Source organism: Gymnodraco acuticeps, unplaced genomic scaffold (assembly GCF_902827175.1).
Source record: "Gymnodraco acuticeps unplaced genomic scaffold, fGymAcu1.1, whole genome shotgun sequence".
NCBI lineage: Eukaryota > Metazoa > Chordata > Actinopteri > Perciformes > Bathydraconidae > Gymnodraco > Gymnodraco acuticeps.
Window position 1 is genome coordinate 2252560 of NW_022991443.1, and position 16864 is coordinate 2269423.

General features: G+C 41.0%; 1 protein-coding gene across 1 annotated transcript in view; it reads right to left on the reverse strand.

Annotated features, from left to right (window-relative positions):
* Positions 1 to 2739: 2739 nt before the first annotated feature.
* The window catches only part of LOC117532858 (protein-glutamine gamma-glutamyltransferase 5-like), a 28099-nt gene continuing 13974 nt past the window's right edge, over positions 2740 to 16864 (reverse strand). The window contains exons 14-17 of the mRNA XM_034196424.1: positions 12132 to 12344; positions 11417 to 11577; positions 7501 to 7640; positions 2740 to 5304 (exon numbers count right to left, since the gene is read on the reverse strand). Of these exons, the coding sequence (XP_034052315.1) occupies positions 5148 to 5304; positions 7501 to 7640; positions 11417 to 11577; positions 12132 to 12344 (671 nt within the window). The 3' untranslated portion in view covers positions 2740 to 5147. The remainder of the gene's footprint in view (positions 5305 to 7500; positions 7641 to 11416; positions 11578 to 12131; positions 12345 to 16864) is intronic.

The window sequence follows — 16864 nt, forward strand, 5'->3', positions numbered from 1 at the left end:
ATAGGTTTTTCCCTTTTGATTCTGAGAGACACATTTCTTTTTTCAGAAGTTTTGATAGGCTAAAACATCGAACTACCCATAATCCTCAGCTATCGTTTAAGCTCAGTGAGTGGATGTTTTAGCCGCAATGCAGGTTGGAATATGGTGTTTATGCGATGTGAAATCCGAAAACATTTTTTAAAAAGAAAAGAAAATAATACTTTATTCCGAGTGTTCTTGCTTTTCTCTTTGGAAGTCATCACATAACGGCATTGTAATACACGGTTCGGCTGCATTAAATATTACACATCTGCCGTAGTTCTTTATTTATAGAGCCCTGATGAGAAGACTTCTGGACAAACTTGAAGAACTGCTGCCGAAACTGAATATGTGACGTGGATCATAAATATATCAGCAATTAAACAACATCTTCAATTTCTCTTCACACAATACGCCTCCTTGCAGTATCAACACTAATTCGGCTGACTTTTATATTTGATCCAATTAGTAGATAGGCTGTATTTACACCATAACGGTGCACAGCTGATAGAAAGGGACTTGTAGTTTTTAAAGATATTACTGATTTTCTTTGAATTAAAGAATGTAAATACTGAGTTGAGAGAATAGTCAGGGGTTTTGGGTGATGGGAGACACATCTATGGAATCACAATTTCAATAGCTTACCGTTAAATGACGGATATACCTTTGTGTCTATGATGTTTTATAAATCATCAGACACAAAGGTCAGGATGCTCTCGATGGTGCCGCGATACAAGTTTACCAGAATCTGAGGAGAGTGGTGATTTTTCTTTAGTCTCCTCAAGAAGAAGAGACGCTGGTGAGCCTTCTGATAGTAACGTTTCTGATAGGGCTGTGGGCGTACAGCCAGCCCACATTTCCGATATTACGTCATATCTGCAGCATATCTGGATCAGCTCCGTTGTACCCCCGTTTTTAGAAATGTGGGTACGGGGAAAAGAGAGAACGTTTTGTTTTCTGACACTTTGTGAGTTCCCTGACGTATTTATGTATAAAATACATCAAAAAGTGCATTTTGCATGATAGGAGACCTGCATTTTTACTAAATGTTAGTATTGGCTGTTAATCGTTGGGTGTATAATTGTCTAATATGATTGGAATTGAATTACGTGGATAGTGGGCTGTGTTTGAGGATCTTTACTAAAGTCAAAGTTTGATACAATATCTAAAATAGATACTGTATATTTACTAGCTAGGTTAACTATTGGCCTTACAATGACAAAGGAAAAATCAGAAGAGAAAACAACGGGAAAACAGGAGGCAATAAGGGTTCAAGTGAAGGAAGTAATGAAGGAAGGGAGGGATATGCAAAAGAGGAAAAAGTGATCAAGATTAAGGAGGGTAGAGGTAATGAACAGCAGATGGATGGGAGGGAGGAAAATCAGTGAAGTCAACAAGAAGGCAGAAATGAGAGGGAGAACCGAGGGGGGGAGGTATGGACAGAAGATAAAGGAGGCGAATAAGAAGTGATTAAAAAAAGAGGTGATTGGTGCAGAGGAGGGAGAAATGACAGAGGAAGAGGAACAAAGTAAGAAAGGAAGAAATGCAACACAGTCGAGGATGGATGAAGATCAGGATGGTTGGAAGAGAGCGAGGGATGCAGAGAGGGAGGCCGTGACGGGGAGCCATTAATAATTTATGATAGCCTCAGCTTTTCAAAGCAGCCCAGCGGTCCCGCTCCCTGCTTTCCCCTGACGTTTAATTTGTCTGAAAATCAGCAAGCGTGGAGTCTGATTATCGTCTCCGTCTGCCAACGCCTCTGCTTCCATCTCCCTAACACCGAGGTGAGATCACAAGCTGCTCGGTACAAACATGTCAGCCTGGAATCCTTCAGGTCAAAACAATCCTCGTGGAGGAAGCTGCATCCGCAAAGCATCTCAGTGGAAAGCTTCTCAGAGCTCCCTGAAATTAAATGCCCAAATACAGAGCTGAGGTCTTCTATATCATCCCATTTATAAGCCCATTATATTGACAGGGAAAAGTGCAGGGTGAGCAGTAAAGTGCCCTTGTCCGCGCTCAGTCAGTATAGTTTTACAGGCTTTCTGATGGGCCTATTTCTGGAAGGAATTACTACAGTAAAGTAGCTTCTCTTTCAGTGGCCAAAATGGTCTTCGAGCTGCTGGTAATGGTCTGTACACCATGCAGGAGACTCATGGAAAGAGTTTGGAAAAGTATATAACACGAATAGAGTTGACCTTATATTAGTTAACAATGCTTCTCCACTATAGAAAAACATTTAAACTGGGTTTAGCTCCCCTAACAATATGAGTTTAGCTAAATGAAGCTGACATTTAAGAGGTGTTATATCACTTAATATGCTGATCAATTAGCTTTTTTGTCAATGACAACACTACGGAACCAAAGAGGAATGGATCAGCTTGACTTTATATGATAGAAACTGGCAACAATATTTGACAGTACTAAGATAAAAGGACAAATAGATTGGTAAATAAATACTAAGGTGAATTTAAGACGAGTTCAATAATGTGGACTGCAGATGGAAATGAGAAAATTGCTATAATCTGCTACAACGCATCTGGGATTTATGTTATTTTGTACATGGTCCCGGACAACTCAACCAATAAACAAACAAACAATGGGACAGTCATCATTGGTGACTATGAATCTTGACCACAATTATCCCTGAAATGTAACAAGATTTAACAACAAAACTAAGGTTAACAAAGGAGCATTTAAAATCAATGTATACCAAACATTATCGTCGTCAGGATTGTTTAATTTATTATGGTTCCAGCTTTGGGACAATTGTTGCATTTTTTACCCTGCTTTCTCTGCTCCACATTTTCATCTGTCAAAAATAATGTGAAAACACAACACACAAAAAAACATTTTAGAAAACAGAGAAACAGCCTTGACTTATTTTCAGGTGTTAAATGGTTGCTTTTAACTATGAAACAATGCATGATGGGACCTTTTCTAAATTTGATGAGTTTAATTATCTGTTCAACTCAAATCAGTTCAAGTCAAAAGATTTAGTCACAAGAATCTGTGATTATAAGTTCTGAAATAAGTCTGAAATATAGGAATTTTAACATTTCTTTCTCTCTCTCTCGATGTTCACAGCAACTAACATTTTTCAATGAAAAAGTAAATAATTGTTTTAAGACATTGTGCCAATTAAAAATAAATTACTGATGCATTAAGCAACTGGTGTGCATGAAAAAAAAAAAAAGTGTATGCTCTTTGCACTCTAACTCTGACAGCTGAGACATAGTTTTACAAAAGGGGCAAAGGAACACAGGAAAATCATTTAGCCACTCATTTAAATTTACTTCTGAGACTAAATGTCAAATATTCCCTTAATGATCACAGGACGCAGGCAGTGCCAAAGGCAAAGTGATAAAATAACCAGAGTCAAAAGCTTAGGAAAGCAGATCATTGATTTCTAGAGAGAAAACAGACACAGACTCATTGGTAGATACTCCAATGCTGCCATCTAGTGCTGATACTCAATAACAGAAATGCAGTTCAGCCTGTGAAGGGACAATCACAAGTTACACGTTTATTATCGAGCACACAATCTACCTGGCTTCACTATTGTCATTTCCCATGTAATGCATGATTACAAGTTTGAACTCAGTGACATTCGCAGAAAGACAAAGGCACGTTGGGGGTGTTGACAAGACAAACCTACTAATTACATGTCTGTTATACTGCTATTTTCTATGAATGGTGAGAAACTTGACTGGCAAGGCTGACAGGAAGTAGGTCAAAGGGAAATCGAGCACTTTCTGTATTGGTACCTCTTCCAGAAGGGCTGCACATTCAATCAAAAGTGTAAACAAAATCCCAATATGATTTAAGTATTTTTAAGCAGCAGAGAAGTACCGGCCTACAAATTGTATTCTACAGACTCAAAAAAGCCTTTAGTTTGGCACAGATCCTCTTGAAAAGGAAAATCACGCAATGAGCATGTATTATATGTGTTTTTTAATCATTCAATTATGATGAATCTCTCCGATATCTAATTGCAACATCAGTCAAAATAATAGTGCAGTCCCATCTTCCAGTTGGTATTTGATCTGCTAGACTTTCTTTTTTTATTTATCATAATATTGCTTTCTTGTGAAACCACCTCATTCTATTTGATTGTTTTATTTGTTTTACTATTTAGTTGATTAATACAAAATATATATAATTTTGTTATGCTATTTATGGAATGTTGTGCTACCAGCTTGAAAATACCTAACAAACAATAGATTCATTATGAGGCAACTTGAAAATGAAGACATTTTATTCCGATGATTTCTGTCTAACGTTATCAGTAGTAAACTAGGCAGTGTGTTTGAATGTATACACATTTATTTTTCTAATTAATCATTTATTTGTTCAAGCTTTTCTGTCTTAACTGTCAAACCTTTCCTTGTGAGGAAACTCAAAGACTTGAACTCACACTGAGCACCAAGACAGGAAGTTAAAGGCAACTACTGTAAGTGTCCCATGATCTGACTCACTAGTAGAGAGTAAGGATTCATTCATTATCTCTGATCTTTGTGATAACTATTTAATCATAAGTCACATAAGGCCCCTTCTTTATAATCATAAAATGAAAAGTATACAGTGTGTATTCTTTATATATGAACCATCAGTGTGAAGACATACTCATAATGCTGTCATCAGATCTTTTTGAAACTGGCTACTTAATAAGTGATTTTTTTCTATAGGCGTGGTTGCTACCAATCATATTAGAGACATTTCGTTTTGCCTGACATTTCTGAGACAATCAGCTGGTTGAGTTTACTGATGGAAATGTATTTATGCAACTCCAAAAGAAAAGGTAAAGAAGACAAGTACTAAATACTATGATATATTCATATTATCATATATAAAAAATGTTTTGTGTATAGTATGGTACATGTATGTAAAACCTGTTGGATATTTTTTAAAATGATCAAACCATGTATGATAGAATACAGAAATATTGTTCTTTGACTTTGATGTACCCGATCACCGTTACAGAATATAGTGTATGTCGATTATTTAGAATGGATCAATGAATGGAGACTACCAAAACACAACATTTTAACAATAAAACAAAGTCACTGTCCAGGTCTTACTGCAAAGAAAATAATTTCCTGGAGCTTTTCTGGAGGATGGACTCATGAGTGTCATGCACTCACGGCAGTGACTTTGTGGAAGGTTCTGGAAATGGCTTTGGGGCTGTTACTGTGTGAGAAAGTCGCCTTCAGCAGTTTCGTGCCGGGGCCAGCGGCCATGATGGTCACTGTCTTCTCTATCTTCTCGTCCTGCTTCAGGATAGCCATCCTAACAGAGAGAGAAAAAACTGTAATCTTTCCCCATTTCAACACACACAAGGACCCGCTTAGAATATGATCAGAGCAGCCATGAAACAGAGATCAATTGTTGTTGTGAGATAGCCAAAAACGATCCTAATAGTTCTGTGTATGTGTCGGCGATGAGTGTTGATTTATACTTCAAGTTATTCAAGACATCTTTTACCAGTTATGGAGATTATTAAATGGGCCCTATTATGCTTTTTGGGGTTATCCCTTTACTGTAGTGCTCTATATATAGATTTTAGTGCATGTAAATGTTCTGCAAAGGCTAAAATCCCTGTGTTCCCTCCAGAGGGAGTTTCTCTCCCACACACTCCCCCTCTGCCTGAAACTCCTCCATTGGACCCCTCTGTTTACCTACGTAACATAGTGACTGTGGGTAGTGTCTGCTCTATCCACAATCACTTTGTCACACTTGCGCTTCTATTGGCCAGCACTCCAACACATTGTACGTGATAGGCTGAGGGGTGGGACATCTCTAAGCAGTTGACCAATCACAACAGAGCCGGCCAGCGAACCAATCAGAGCAGACTGGGCTCTGGTTTCAGACAGAGGGTGAAAAGAGGTGCTGCAGCACAGGCAGTATGAGAAAAATAAAGAGTTTTTGAACATTAAAGCATGGAGACATGTCACAGTAGAGGCAACAATTACAAATATGAACATTTAGGGCCCCTTCAAGCGAATAAAACCAATGCCAAACCACAATGATCCCTCTTACAGTCATCCCTCTACATGACTCTGCTGAATATCTTCTCTTTTTAGCAATCTTATTCCTGTCTGGGAGGGAAACATGAGATTAAATCTTAACACTACAATGGATTAAAAACAAACAAACAAATAAAGACAAATGGATATTAAAATGTGTTATTGATTATACATTGCAAAGACTTATAACATAATGAACTAGTGACACTGACAGAGAACCCAGAGAAAAACAGATTGTCTAAAAAATAAAAGGTTTCATGGATCCGTTATTTTCATTCTGCACAATGGGATTGCACAACTAAATGCAGTTGCAGCTTTGTCAGAAACACATCTCAAAAGAAAAGAGAACATAACCAGTGTTACATTCCTGTAAGGTATTTCTCAAATTTGCATCAGGAGGAATTTAAACATCAGAAACAGGTGAGAGGTAAAAGCGATCACTGCAAAATGAAATCCCTCTAATAAAGGCTAAGCAGAACATGTGAATTTGAATAATGCCCACATGCCACAGTCAGCATGGGTTGGCTTGGGTTGAGATGGTCTCCGATTCAAGCCCCCGCATGGAGCAAATAGACTAAGAAAGTATTGCAAAACCACATTTCTTTGTTTCTGCTGTGTTCATTACCACTGATACACATTTGAAAACGTCCCTACAGGAAGGTAACATTGCTTTTGTTCTGTTTTCTTTTGTCATGTTTTTCTTTTATAGCACAATAATGTATGTGTAAATTGGGACTAATGTGTATAGGTCCAGTTTGTTTTTAATGGGTGTATTTGAACATATAGGGGCACTATTTTTCTCCTTTTCAGGTTCATATTTGTACGTTGTGTTCCATAGTGACATGTTTCCATGCTTTAATTTTCAAAAAGGTCTTTATTTTTCTCATACTGTCTGTGCGAGAGCACCTCTTTTCACCCTCTGTCTGAAACCGGCCTCATCATTGCATTTAATTATTAAGTGTTTTTATTCTTGTATTTCTCAACAGTTATTATTTATTTTTAGCTTGTTGTAGTTTGTATGTTTTTGGCTTTTTAAGTGTTTTTAAGTAAATGTCAATTTTATAATTAGTTTCTATTGCTATAGATTATAATGCTCTTAAAAAATGTAGTTTTTTTTAATTAGATTTAAATCGTTACCTGCTTTGCCAATGAAGAACATTGTACTTTGAATTTGAATAATGGTTAGAAAGTCAGGAGGGGATCATTGCATGCATATATATTATTGCATTTAACGAGGATGACAGGTCCATACTTTAGCTAAACACGTTCAGATGTTATCCTTCTGCACAAACTGATCTGACAGCATTCCTCAGACACTGACACTACAGACCAACTCTTTATCCAGCTCACAGATAAAGGAAGGATATATCTAACCCTCCAAGGTAACAAGGTCTCTTTCTAACGACACCTGTTCTTTGGCACAAGATGATTTATTGTGAGGCCCTTGTGTCAGACTCACCTGGCTTCCTGTTTGCCCTGCAGCAGGCCAGACCCCTCTACTGTCAGCACGGCTCCATTCACACTACTGCTGCATGTGTTGGTGAAGGACACATGGGCTTTGTACTCCTTCTTCATCTGGATGCTGCCCCCTCCTTCAATCTGTGGAAGAGACACGAGACAACAAGCTCTGTGCAATAATTCTTTATAAATTATTCCAAAAATATTTTACAGTTTTTATTTTATTTTACAGTATAGAGTGTTGCACTAATGACATGTTTTTTTAGGTCAACCTGGAAATTAGCACATGGCTCCCTACATACAAAGCAATGACATTTTACCATTGGACTTCTGAATGTTGCAAAAATAAACTCTTTAGCAAACAAACGTTTATGGTACATAGATGTTTTGTTCAGCAGGATAATCGTGACAGATGGGGGGGGGGACCTGCCTAGAGAGAGCTATAGGTGGTCGCTGGGCTCTGACAGAGACTCAACACAGCAACCTCCTAGAGCTGCGGGCAGTAGGGTTGGTCCTCCAGCACTTCAAACCTGTAATACAGGGCAAACATGTGCTGGTGAGGAGCGACAACCGCACCACAGTGGCGTACATCAACAGGCAGAGAGGAGTCCGCTCCGCTGCCTTGTTGACCACAGCAGAGAACCTGTGGTTATGGGCCTCAGAGATTGTGTTGTCTCTGAGAGCCCTCCACAACCGGGACTGGAGAACGGGAGGGCCGACCTCATGTCAAGAGGTGGGCCCCTGCCAGGCAATTGGGTGCTTCACCCGGAGGTGGTGAAGCAGATCTGGGCCCGGTTCGGGAGAGCAGAGGTGGACCTGTTCGCCAACCGACGAAACAGCCACTGTACTCTGTGGTTTTCCATGCCTCTGCGGGACAATCCGCCCTTGGGGGTGGACACGTTTGCACACGAGCCATGGCCAAGAAAGCTGCTCTACGCCTTTCCACCGCTGCGCCTCATTCTCCCCCTCCTGGAGAGGGTGAGACGAGAACACCTCTCAGTCATCCTAGTGGCCCCAGACTGCCGTGTGGCGCCGTGGTTTGAGGGGGGGGGGGGGGGCACAGATGATGGCGGGCCAGCCCTGGGCAGTTCCTCAGGTCTGGGGGGCGATGTCTCAGGGGGCTGGTGCAATAGGGGCGTTACCCTCTCTGGGCCAACCTCTCCAGGCTTGGCTCCTGAGAGGGACAGGCTGAGACAGGGGGGATTGTCTGACAAAGTTATCCAGACTATCCAGGCAGCGAGAGCAGGATCCACCACAGCCTGTTACAGGCCAAAGTGGTTGGCGTTCCAGCGATGGTGTGAAGAGGGGAGTCTAGAGCCCTTGTCTTGTGGGTCAGTAGATATCTGACCCCCCCCTCCCGGACATATTGCACTTGTGTTTTCCCATGCTCCTTAGGGCAGGGGGAGCCGTCCTCACTATTTTTCCCATGCACACCCTTCGCGAGAGAGGTTGCAGTGCAGTGGCTGTTAACCAAAAAATGCCGGTCAGGGGCAGTGTGATGGGTTGTTGGACGACAGGGCGTGTATCCATCAGGGCTCCACCCACTGTACCCATAGAGTCCAGTAGAGGGCGGAGCCTGTGAGAGATATAACGATGGGTTACGTATTGTAACCTTAGTTATACAAGCAGAGGCGGAGCCCTCTACTAGGGGGCCCTGTCTGTCCTATGCCGCTCGCTGAAGAGGGTGTAGGATAACAGTCAGGAGGCGAGGCCGCCTTATATACTGTGGGCCTGCGCGCGCACTCAGGTAGGCCCACCCCCGGGGCGGGCTACGTTTATAAATTTTTCAGTAGGTGAACGCTCGCATAGTGAGGTCAAGGGCAGTACCCATAGAGTCCAGTAGAGGGCTCCGCCAGTGCTTATATAACTAGGGTTACAATACGTAACCCATCGTTTTGTTATCTGTTGTGTTTATGCTTTAAATAATGAAATCAATAAACACATAAACAAATCCTTAGAATCTTTGCTGGTCAACACTTACGGCCCGTACACACAGCAGCTTTTGGCGATTTGTCCACCGCTTCCAGCGCGTCTCCGCCCATTGACTTTGAATGGGGATGACGTCACTTTCCCTCGCTTGTCGCCGAACTGCATTGTGGGGGGGCGAGGCGAAGATTTCCAGGATTTCCAGGATGTTCAGGATTCCAAAGTTGAACAATGTTCAACTTTTGAGGCTGAGCTGGAAGCGACAGCCAATCAGATCCGTTTATGCAAATCTGACAGTTCAAGCGCTAGCCAATCAAACCGCGTGCAAGCTGGGAGAACCAGACCCGCAGTTCATTTCTATATTCCACAAAAATGGAGGTGAACTTAGTTATTGCGGTAGAAAATCACCCGGTTCTTTATGACCAGTCCCTATTTACTTACCGGGATACAAACCGGAGGAACCAGGCATGGAGGGAGGTGGCAGAGGCAGTGGGTGAAACTGGTAGGTTTTCGCTTGTTTGGGGATTTTATATCCAGTTTACTTCGTTGCTAGTTTACTTCGTTGCTAGCAAGCATAGACAGTATCATTAGCCAGCATGGAATGTAGCATAAAATAGCACCATAAACATTAATCTCATAAATGTTAAAAATGTTAAAATAAATGTTCATCATAGCCCTTCCTATTTGACAATACTGTAGAAGAACCGGGTTTTTTTGCTTTGTATGTCGGGGGCGGGATATTCATGTGATATTCATGTGATTGGTTGTTGGTCGCGAAATCCCCAAGCTGTCAGACACGCCCAGCTCCAGGATTTTCAAGATTTGGTCAAAGCTGCTGTGTGGACACACCGTTACACTTCTTTACAAAAAAATAATGCAGGTGTGGTCGAGTTGACTTTAAATCAGCACAAACTACATTTTTCTTTACTTCATTGTTCTCATTTTACATTCCTGTTGAGGTTTTGTTCCAACAGAAAGAGAAAGCATTCTTGCTGCCAGCAGATAGAAAACATGTTCTTTCGAATTACAGGAAACTAGTTGGTCAAGAGCAGCCAGATAAGTGGTGCATTGTACATTCACTGCAAGGTTGTGTGGGATTAAAACATGATTATCATCTAACAGGGCCTGATATTCTGGCAAAATACCATTTTTTTATTTTGTGAAAAACTATAATACTGGCTCTCTAAAGCTTCTTCTACCTCCACATAAACGGATGGATCATAAGCACATTTTCTTTCAAAATGTCCATCAACAAATACTGATTTATGTTAGTTAGGTCGTTTGGAACCTGTTGCTCTTTACTTTTTTTATTTTGATTTTGTGTTGGCCAAAAAAGAGTGTTGGACAACACTTTATGGAAGCTATTGTGGATAAAAAATAAAGAATAAAGACCTTTTTCAAACCCATGCCTTTATCCCTTTTATGCCCTTACCCTGACTACAGTTTAATGATAACACAGTTTGATGTGGGACATTTGGATTTCAGACTCGGATGGAGATCAATTGAAAACCGATCCTATCGTTTGTTTGAAATGCATTTAAATTAAGTATTTACATGGGAAGACACACTAAAGCCACCGAAAAAACTCAATAGCGCTGCTCATGTGCAATACACACTTTACAGTTGAGTACCATTCCTACTGAGTGCTACCACCTAGCATAGGGATTTTTATTTTCTGCTCGAAAGGGCAATATTAGCTTATCTATTAAAAAATAAAAACCTTTAAAACATTGTTCTTTGACAAAAGTACCTATAAGAAAAGCGCTGGTTGATAAGGAAAACTGTAATTTCTTGGAGGTTGTTTGCCTAAAGAAAAGTAACATATGTTGGTTACATTTTGGTTTATGCTCTTCATTTACGTATATTAATCTTGTCATGTTTAACCAACAGGATACAGAATATCATAGTAAACAGCGCTGCAGAAGAAAAAGAAATAGAGAGAACAAAGCACAGTGTATTTGTGAAGGGTGGAGTTTGCTGCTGTACTGTACCTCCACGGTTATCTTTGGTGAGGTTACGTTGAACTCCTGCGTGGCCAGGAACCTTTCTTTCGTCAGGACGTCCTTTATCACAACTGCCACGTTCATAATGTCATCATCGGCCAGCACAGACTCGTACTCAGAGGAAAGGATGGAGTGTTCCAGCTTCAGAACTGCAGATGGACACACAAAAAAATATACATTTTTAACACAGTTTTTTCCCTTCTTCAAGCTTAACATAAAATATCTGTCTTTTGGAAAAATATTGGCTTAAAAACCTCTATCCTTTTCTGGCCTTACAGAAATTAGACCATATTATAAAAGGAAGGCCTGATGCCTTTTAAAAAAACATGGTGGATATTCCTGTAGTTTTTAGAAAGGAACAATATGATTGGATAGTATAGCTTCTTGTTTACCAGCTTTATAATTCATTGTTAAAGGGGTGCTTTTATGCATTTTTGGCCTTTTCCCTTTCCTGTAGTGTGTTATAGGTTTTTGTGAACTGTTTAGAGATTTGAGTGTTATTTAGTGATGTCACTATGTTAGAGAAGTAAACAAAGGAGTCCAATGGATGTGTTTCAGTCGAGTGTGGGGGAGAGAAACCGATTGTTGCCTCTTCAGACCATTTACATGCACACAAACCTTTTTAATGCTACAGGAAAGGGAAAACCCCAAAGGGCCTCTTTAGCATGAGAAAAAGTACACACTCATACTATCCTCTTCTCACCTTCCCCCGCCTTTATGCACTCTTCTTTGTGAGACTTCCAGAAGCTCTCCTGTGCGTTTCTGTTGTACTCCTTCAGCTGAGCGTTGACGTGCTCCATCAGAACCCGGGAGCTGCTCGAGTTGTTCCTGACCGTTACACACATGACGATGCTCTCACCCACTGTTGGCACCCTCTTGAGGCTCAGGGACACCTCCAAACCAGGAGGCATTTCTTCTGCAGATGAAGGAGAGATTTGCCTTACATGTAACATACCTTTTCTTTTGCTTTGTAAATGACCTAATCAGATTGTTGGGTTTCCAGTACGGATCAGGCAGCGACACTAGGCTTTTGTAAGTTTGCTCCAGAAACATAGGGAGAGGAAGAAAGAGTTCTCAATCAGTTGTTATTTCTATATCAGATTAAGGTTTATGGTATTTTTGCAACTTCCATCTATCAAATTCGCTAACTATGAAGGTGAAAAATGTACCTGCCAACAAGGAAAGACACAACAGCTATCAATTGCTTGACCAAAATCCAGTAAGATTAAAAAATATCCCAAGTGATTGAAATATTCTTGTTTGACATGTAAACTATTTGTTGGATGTTATTGTTTCTGTGTTACAACCAAGCGGCAAACTGTGGGGTAGCCAATACGGAAGTGCCACAGACTGCAGTTTATATATTGGCCGATAGGCGATGGCTGCAGAAAGGAGCATTTTCCATAGACCCCCATGTTAAAATGCCCAATTTTACAGCAGAAAAAAACATGTTTCTACCCCTGGCTCCATACATTTTATTATCGATATAGTTAGATTCCACCGTCATGATTATGAATCTGTGAGTGAATTGTTTTCTAACGCGACCCTTTTATTTATATTAGGTCTTAAAGTTTGTGCATAACTTAGGGCGTGGTCACATTGAGTGACGGCTCTGTCAAGTGACTGCTGCTGCTAGCTTCTTGTCTCTCTGCTACCTGCTCCGTGAAGCTAGCTACAGGGACTCTGCCTGGTCAGTTCATCCAGGAAACACAACTTGAAGCCGGCCGTGGTTGTTTGTTCTTCATGCTTATATATCGGACTATTGTGACTCGCTCTGCGGTTAAAACAGACGGTGCATGAATGCGGTTTTGCGGTAAATAAAATTAGAGTGCTTTATTTATGTGTTAATGATTTTAATCAGCTACGTAATGAATGTTAAGGCTTGGTTTAGCATGTAAGCGAGTGGTAGCTACAGTACATCGGTGCTAACGATGCTAATCGTAGCCTCCAAGTTAAAATCATAGACTGTATATATAAAGGTTAAAACGAAATAGACAAGTGTTAAGCGTTAAGTGGGATAATACTGTTGAAAAAACGGCTTCTGTTTGAGGTTGATAAAATAAGGTTACATCCTTGTAACTTAGAGAGATATTTTATTATGTAGGTAGGAACTGTATGCATCGCTAAGGTTAATTTGGCTATGCTCAAGTATGTAGACAAGCTAATGTCAAAGTAGTGTATGTGAAATGAACCTCACAATAAGATGTGTGCATATTACAATTATTAATGTCATATTTCAAGATGATTACTTAGATATTAGAATATGGTTGGTTGAGCTGGAGTTCATTATCGAGCTTACACGTTAACGTCACAGTCATCTGAAGAACGAACCCAAACCTTGTTGTTTGTATTAATTGCATTACCAAATGGGTATCAAATAAACAGTAAGCATTGGTAACACAACTTCCAAAGTTACAGTAAAATAAAAAGGACCCTGACTCGGACAATACACAATCCAACATGTTCAACAGAAGAGAATAAGTTACCGTAATTTTCGGACTATAAGGCGCACCTGAATATAAGCCGCAGCAGCTAAATTGAATGATGTGTACATATATAAGCCGCACTGGACTATAAGCCGCAGGTGTTTTAATGTTTAATTACCATATGTAAGGGTTCGTGCACAGAGGGGATTGTCGGGAAAGAGATGGCTGTTTGAGGAAGCTCCCATTTATTAACATTTCAACAAACAAGTTGCATATTTGCATAACGTATTCAAGTGTTACCATTTAGTGCAATAGTAGCTACAGAACATGTACTGTGCTGTGTAAACTGTACTGTATCACATAGCGTTTCAGACACACAAACTTTTCAACTTTCAAACTTAAACGGTGCGCTCCCAGCGCACGTACCGGCAGTGATCTACAGCAGTGGTTTTCAACCAGTGGTACGGGGACCACCAGTGGTCCTTGAGGGAGTGCTAGGGGTTCCCCAGCTAAATTAGTTAATAGCGTCACAATCATTTAACCACTTAGCTTTGGCTATTTTTGAAAAACCTTGAAAAAGTGTGCACATCTTTGAATATTTATATTTTTTAAAGTGAAAATTAACTGATATCTTTGCTTCTGGGGGTCCCTGGCACAAAATATTTTCAATTGGGGGTCCGCGGCCAAATGTATATCAATTTAGGGGTCCTTGGCATGAAAAAGGTTGAAAACCACTTATCTACATTATAGCCTACAGTAGTACCATAACAAAAAACAAAGCTTACAGCGCTTGACGAGGCAATATCAATGGCTAAATTAAATGTGTTTTTTAAAAGTGCAAAATAAAGTGCCTGTAACACGACAGTAAGCGCGTAAGCCTAAAGTTGCAGTAACACGGCTGCTTAAAACATACGGTAATCAGCCTACCAGAAAAGTCATTAATCCTCGTCTTCATCTTTTAGGCTATAACCAGAAAAGTCAAGTCATTAATCCTCATCTTCGTCTTCTTCCTGCGTACTAAAACCACCAAAGTCCTCATCTTCAGTGTCGGAAACGAACAGGCTCAGGGTGGCTTCGTCAGCCACTCTCCTCTCTCCTTCGTTGTCGCTCTCAAAACCAACGAACTCTTCGTCACTGTCGGAATCGAACAGCCTCTGAAGGGCCTCAGCTGTGGCGGCGTCCTCCTCTTCATCACACAGCAGTCCAGCCTTTCGGAAGCCGTTGGTGATCGTGGATGTTTTGACACTCCTCCATGCTGTCAGGATCCACTCGCAAACTTGAGCGAAAGTTGCTTTTCGCATGCGACCAGTTTTGGTGAATGATTTATCGCCGCTAGTCATCCACGCCTCCCACTGAACGCGTAGTGCCACTTTGAACGCACGATTGACACTGATGTCGAGTGGCTGCAGATGCTTTGTTGTGCCCCAGGAATCACAGCTGGAATTGAGTTTGTGCTCTTGATGGCTGCTTTCACAGAATCTGTTATATGGGCCCTCATGCTGTCCAAAACGAGCAAAGCTTTTTTTTGGCGAAAGAATCCTCCAGGGCGCTTGACGTAGCACTCATTCAGCCACTCCTTCATTACGCTTTCCATCATCCACCCTTTCTTGTTGACTTTAAAGGAGATGCCGTTCGGGATCTTTTCTTTTGGCATTGTAATCCGCTTAAAAATCACCATTGGCGGAAGCTTTAATCCAGATGCTGTGCAGCCAAGAACACAAGTGAAATTCGTTCTCTCGTGGCCAGTGGTTCTCAACGTGATGGACGATTCACCTTTCTTGTTAACAGTCCTAGTGAGAGGCAGGTCAAACGTCAAAGGCACTTCATCCATATTTATGATCTGGTCCGGTCCGATGGAATATTCCTCTATCTTTCTTTGTGTGAATTCGCCGAAGTTTGTTATTTTTTCCTGGTAGTCGGGAGGGAGTTGCTGACACACAGTCGTCCGCGCCCTGATGGACAGTCCCTTTCGTCTCATAAATCTGAAACACCAGGATGGTCCACCTCTAAAATTTTCAATTTTCATTTCGGTGGCGACTGTTTTGGCTTTCAGTCGGATCTGCACGGTGGAAACACCTCGGCCGTCTGCTCTCTGTGTGTTCACCCAATCTTCAAGAAAGTCTTCAAGTTCGGGCCATCTGCTTTTATTACCTCTGAATGCTTTTTTTGACTTTTTGCATTGAGACAGTTCTTCCCGCTGGCGTCTCCAACGTCTCACCATTGACTCATTGATGCCAAGGGTACGTGCAGCAGCTCTATTTCCTTATTTTACTGCCAGATTGACTGCCTTTAACTTAAAAGCTGCATCATATGCATTTCTACGTTTGTTTTCCATAATGAGGGTTTGTGCATGAAAACTTCCTTTGCACAAACTGTCTCGCTCTCGTAATGTCTGTCTGTCTTGCTCTCGTTCTGTCTCTCGTACCACTCTCGGTTCCACTTTTACGCGCTACCTGTCTCACTCTTTTCCGGCCTCCAGCTTTTCCTGCTGGAGCCCGCCGCTTAAAGGTGGGGGGCGCGGACCGGCCATAGAGCCCATAAAGTTAAAGGTGGTGGACTGTAACCTGTAAAATCCATAGATTTAGGAGGTCCCCTAGTGGCCGTTAGCTGTAAAAATCCATAGATTAGCCGCACCGTTATATAAGCCGCAGGGTCGAAAAATGGGAAAAAAGGCGCGGCTTATAGTCCGAAAATTACGGTATATTGTTTGTACACATGGTACTTTACATATATATCTGTTTGTTCAAGGTGTCCAGGTGATGCAGACAGGCTGGACCAGAGAGTGAGAGACAGAACTGGACTCCTCACAGCAGTGAACTTCAGCTCAGGTACAAAGACTCTTTTTTTTCATACTGTACAAAGAATCAAGAAAGATATTGGTTTAAATGAATGAAGTATTGACTTCTATACACTGATATACATTCCATTAAACAATACTAAATACTAGATCACCTACACATCAGTTAAGTTGAGGGTTTTTTCCATGCAATAAGTTACATTTAGATGTTAA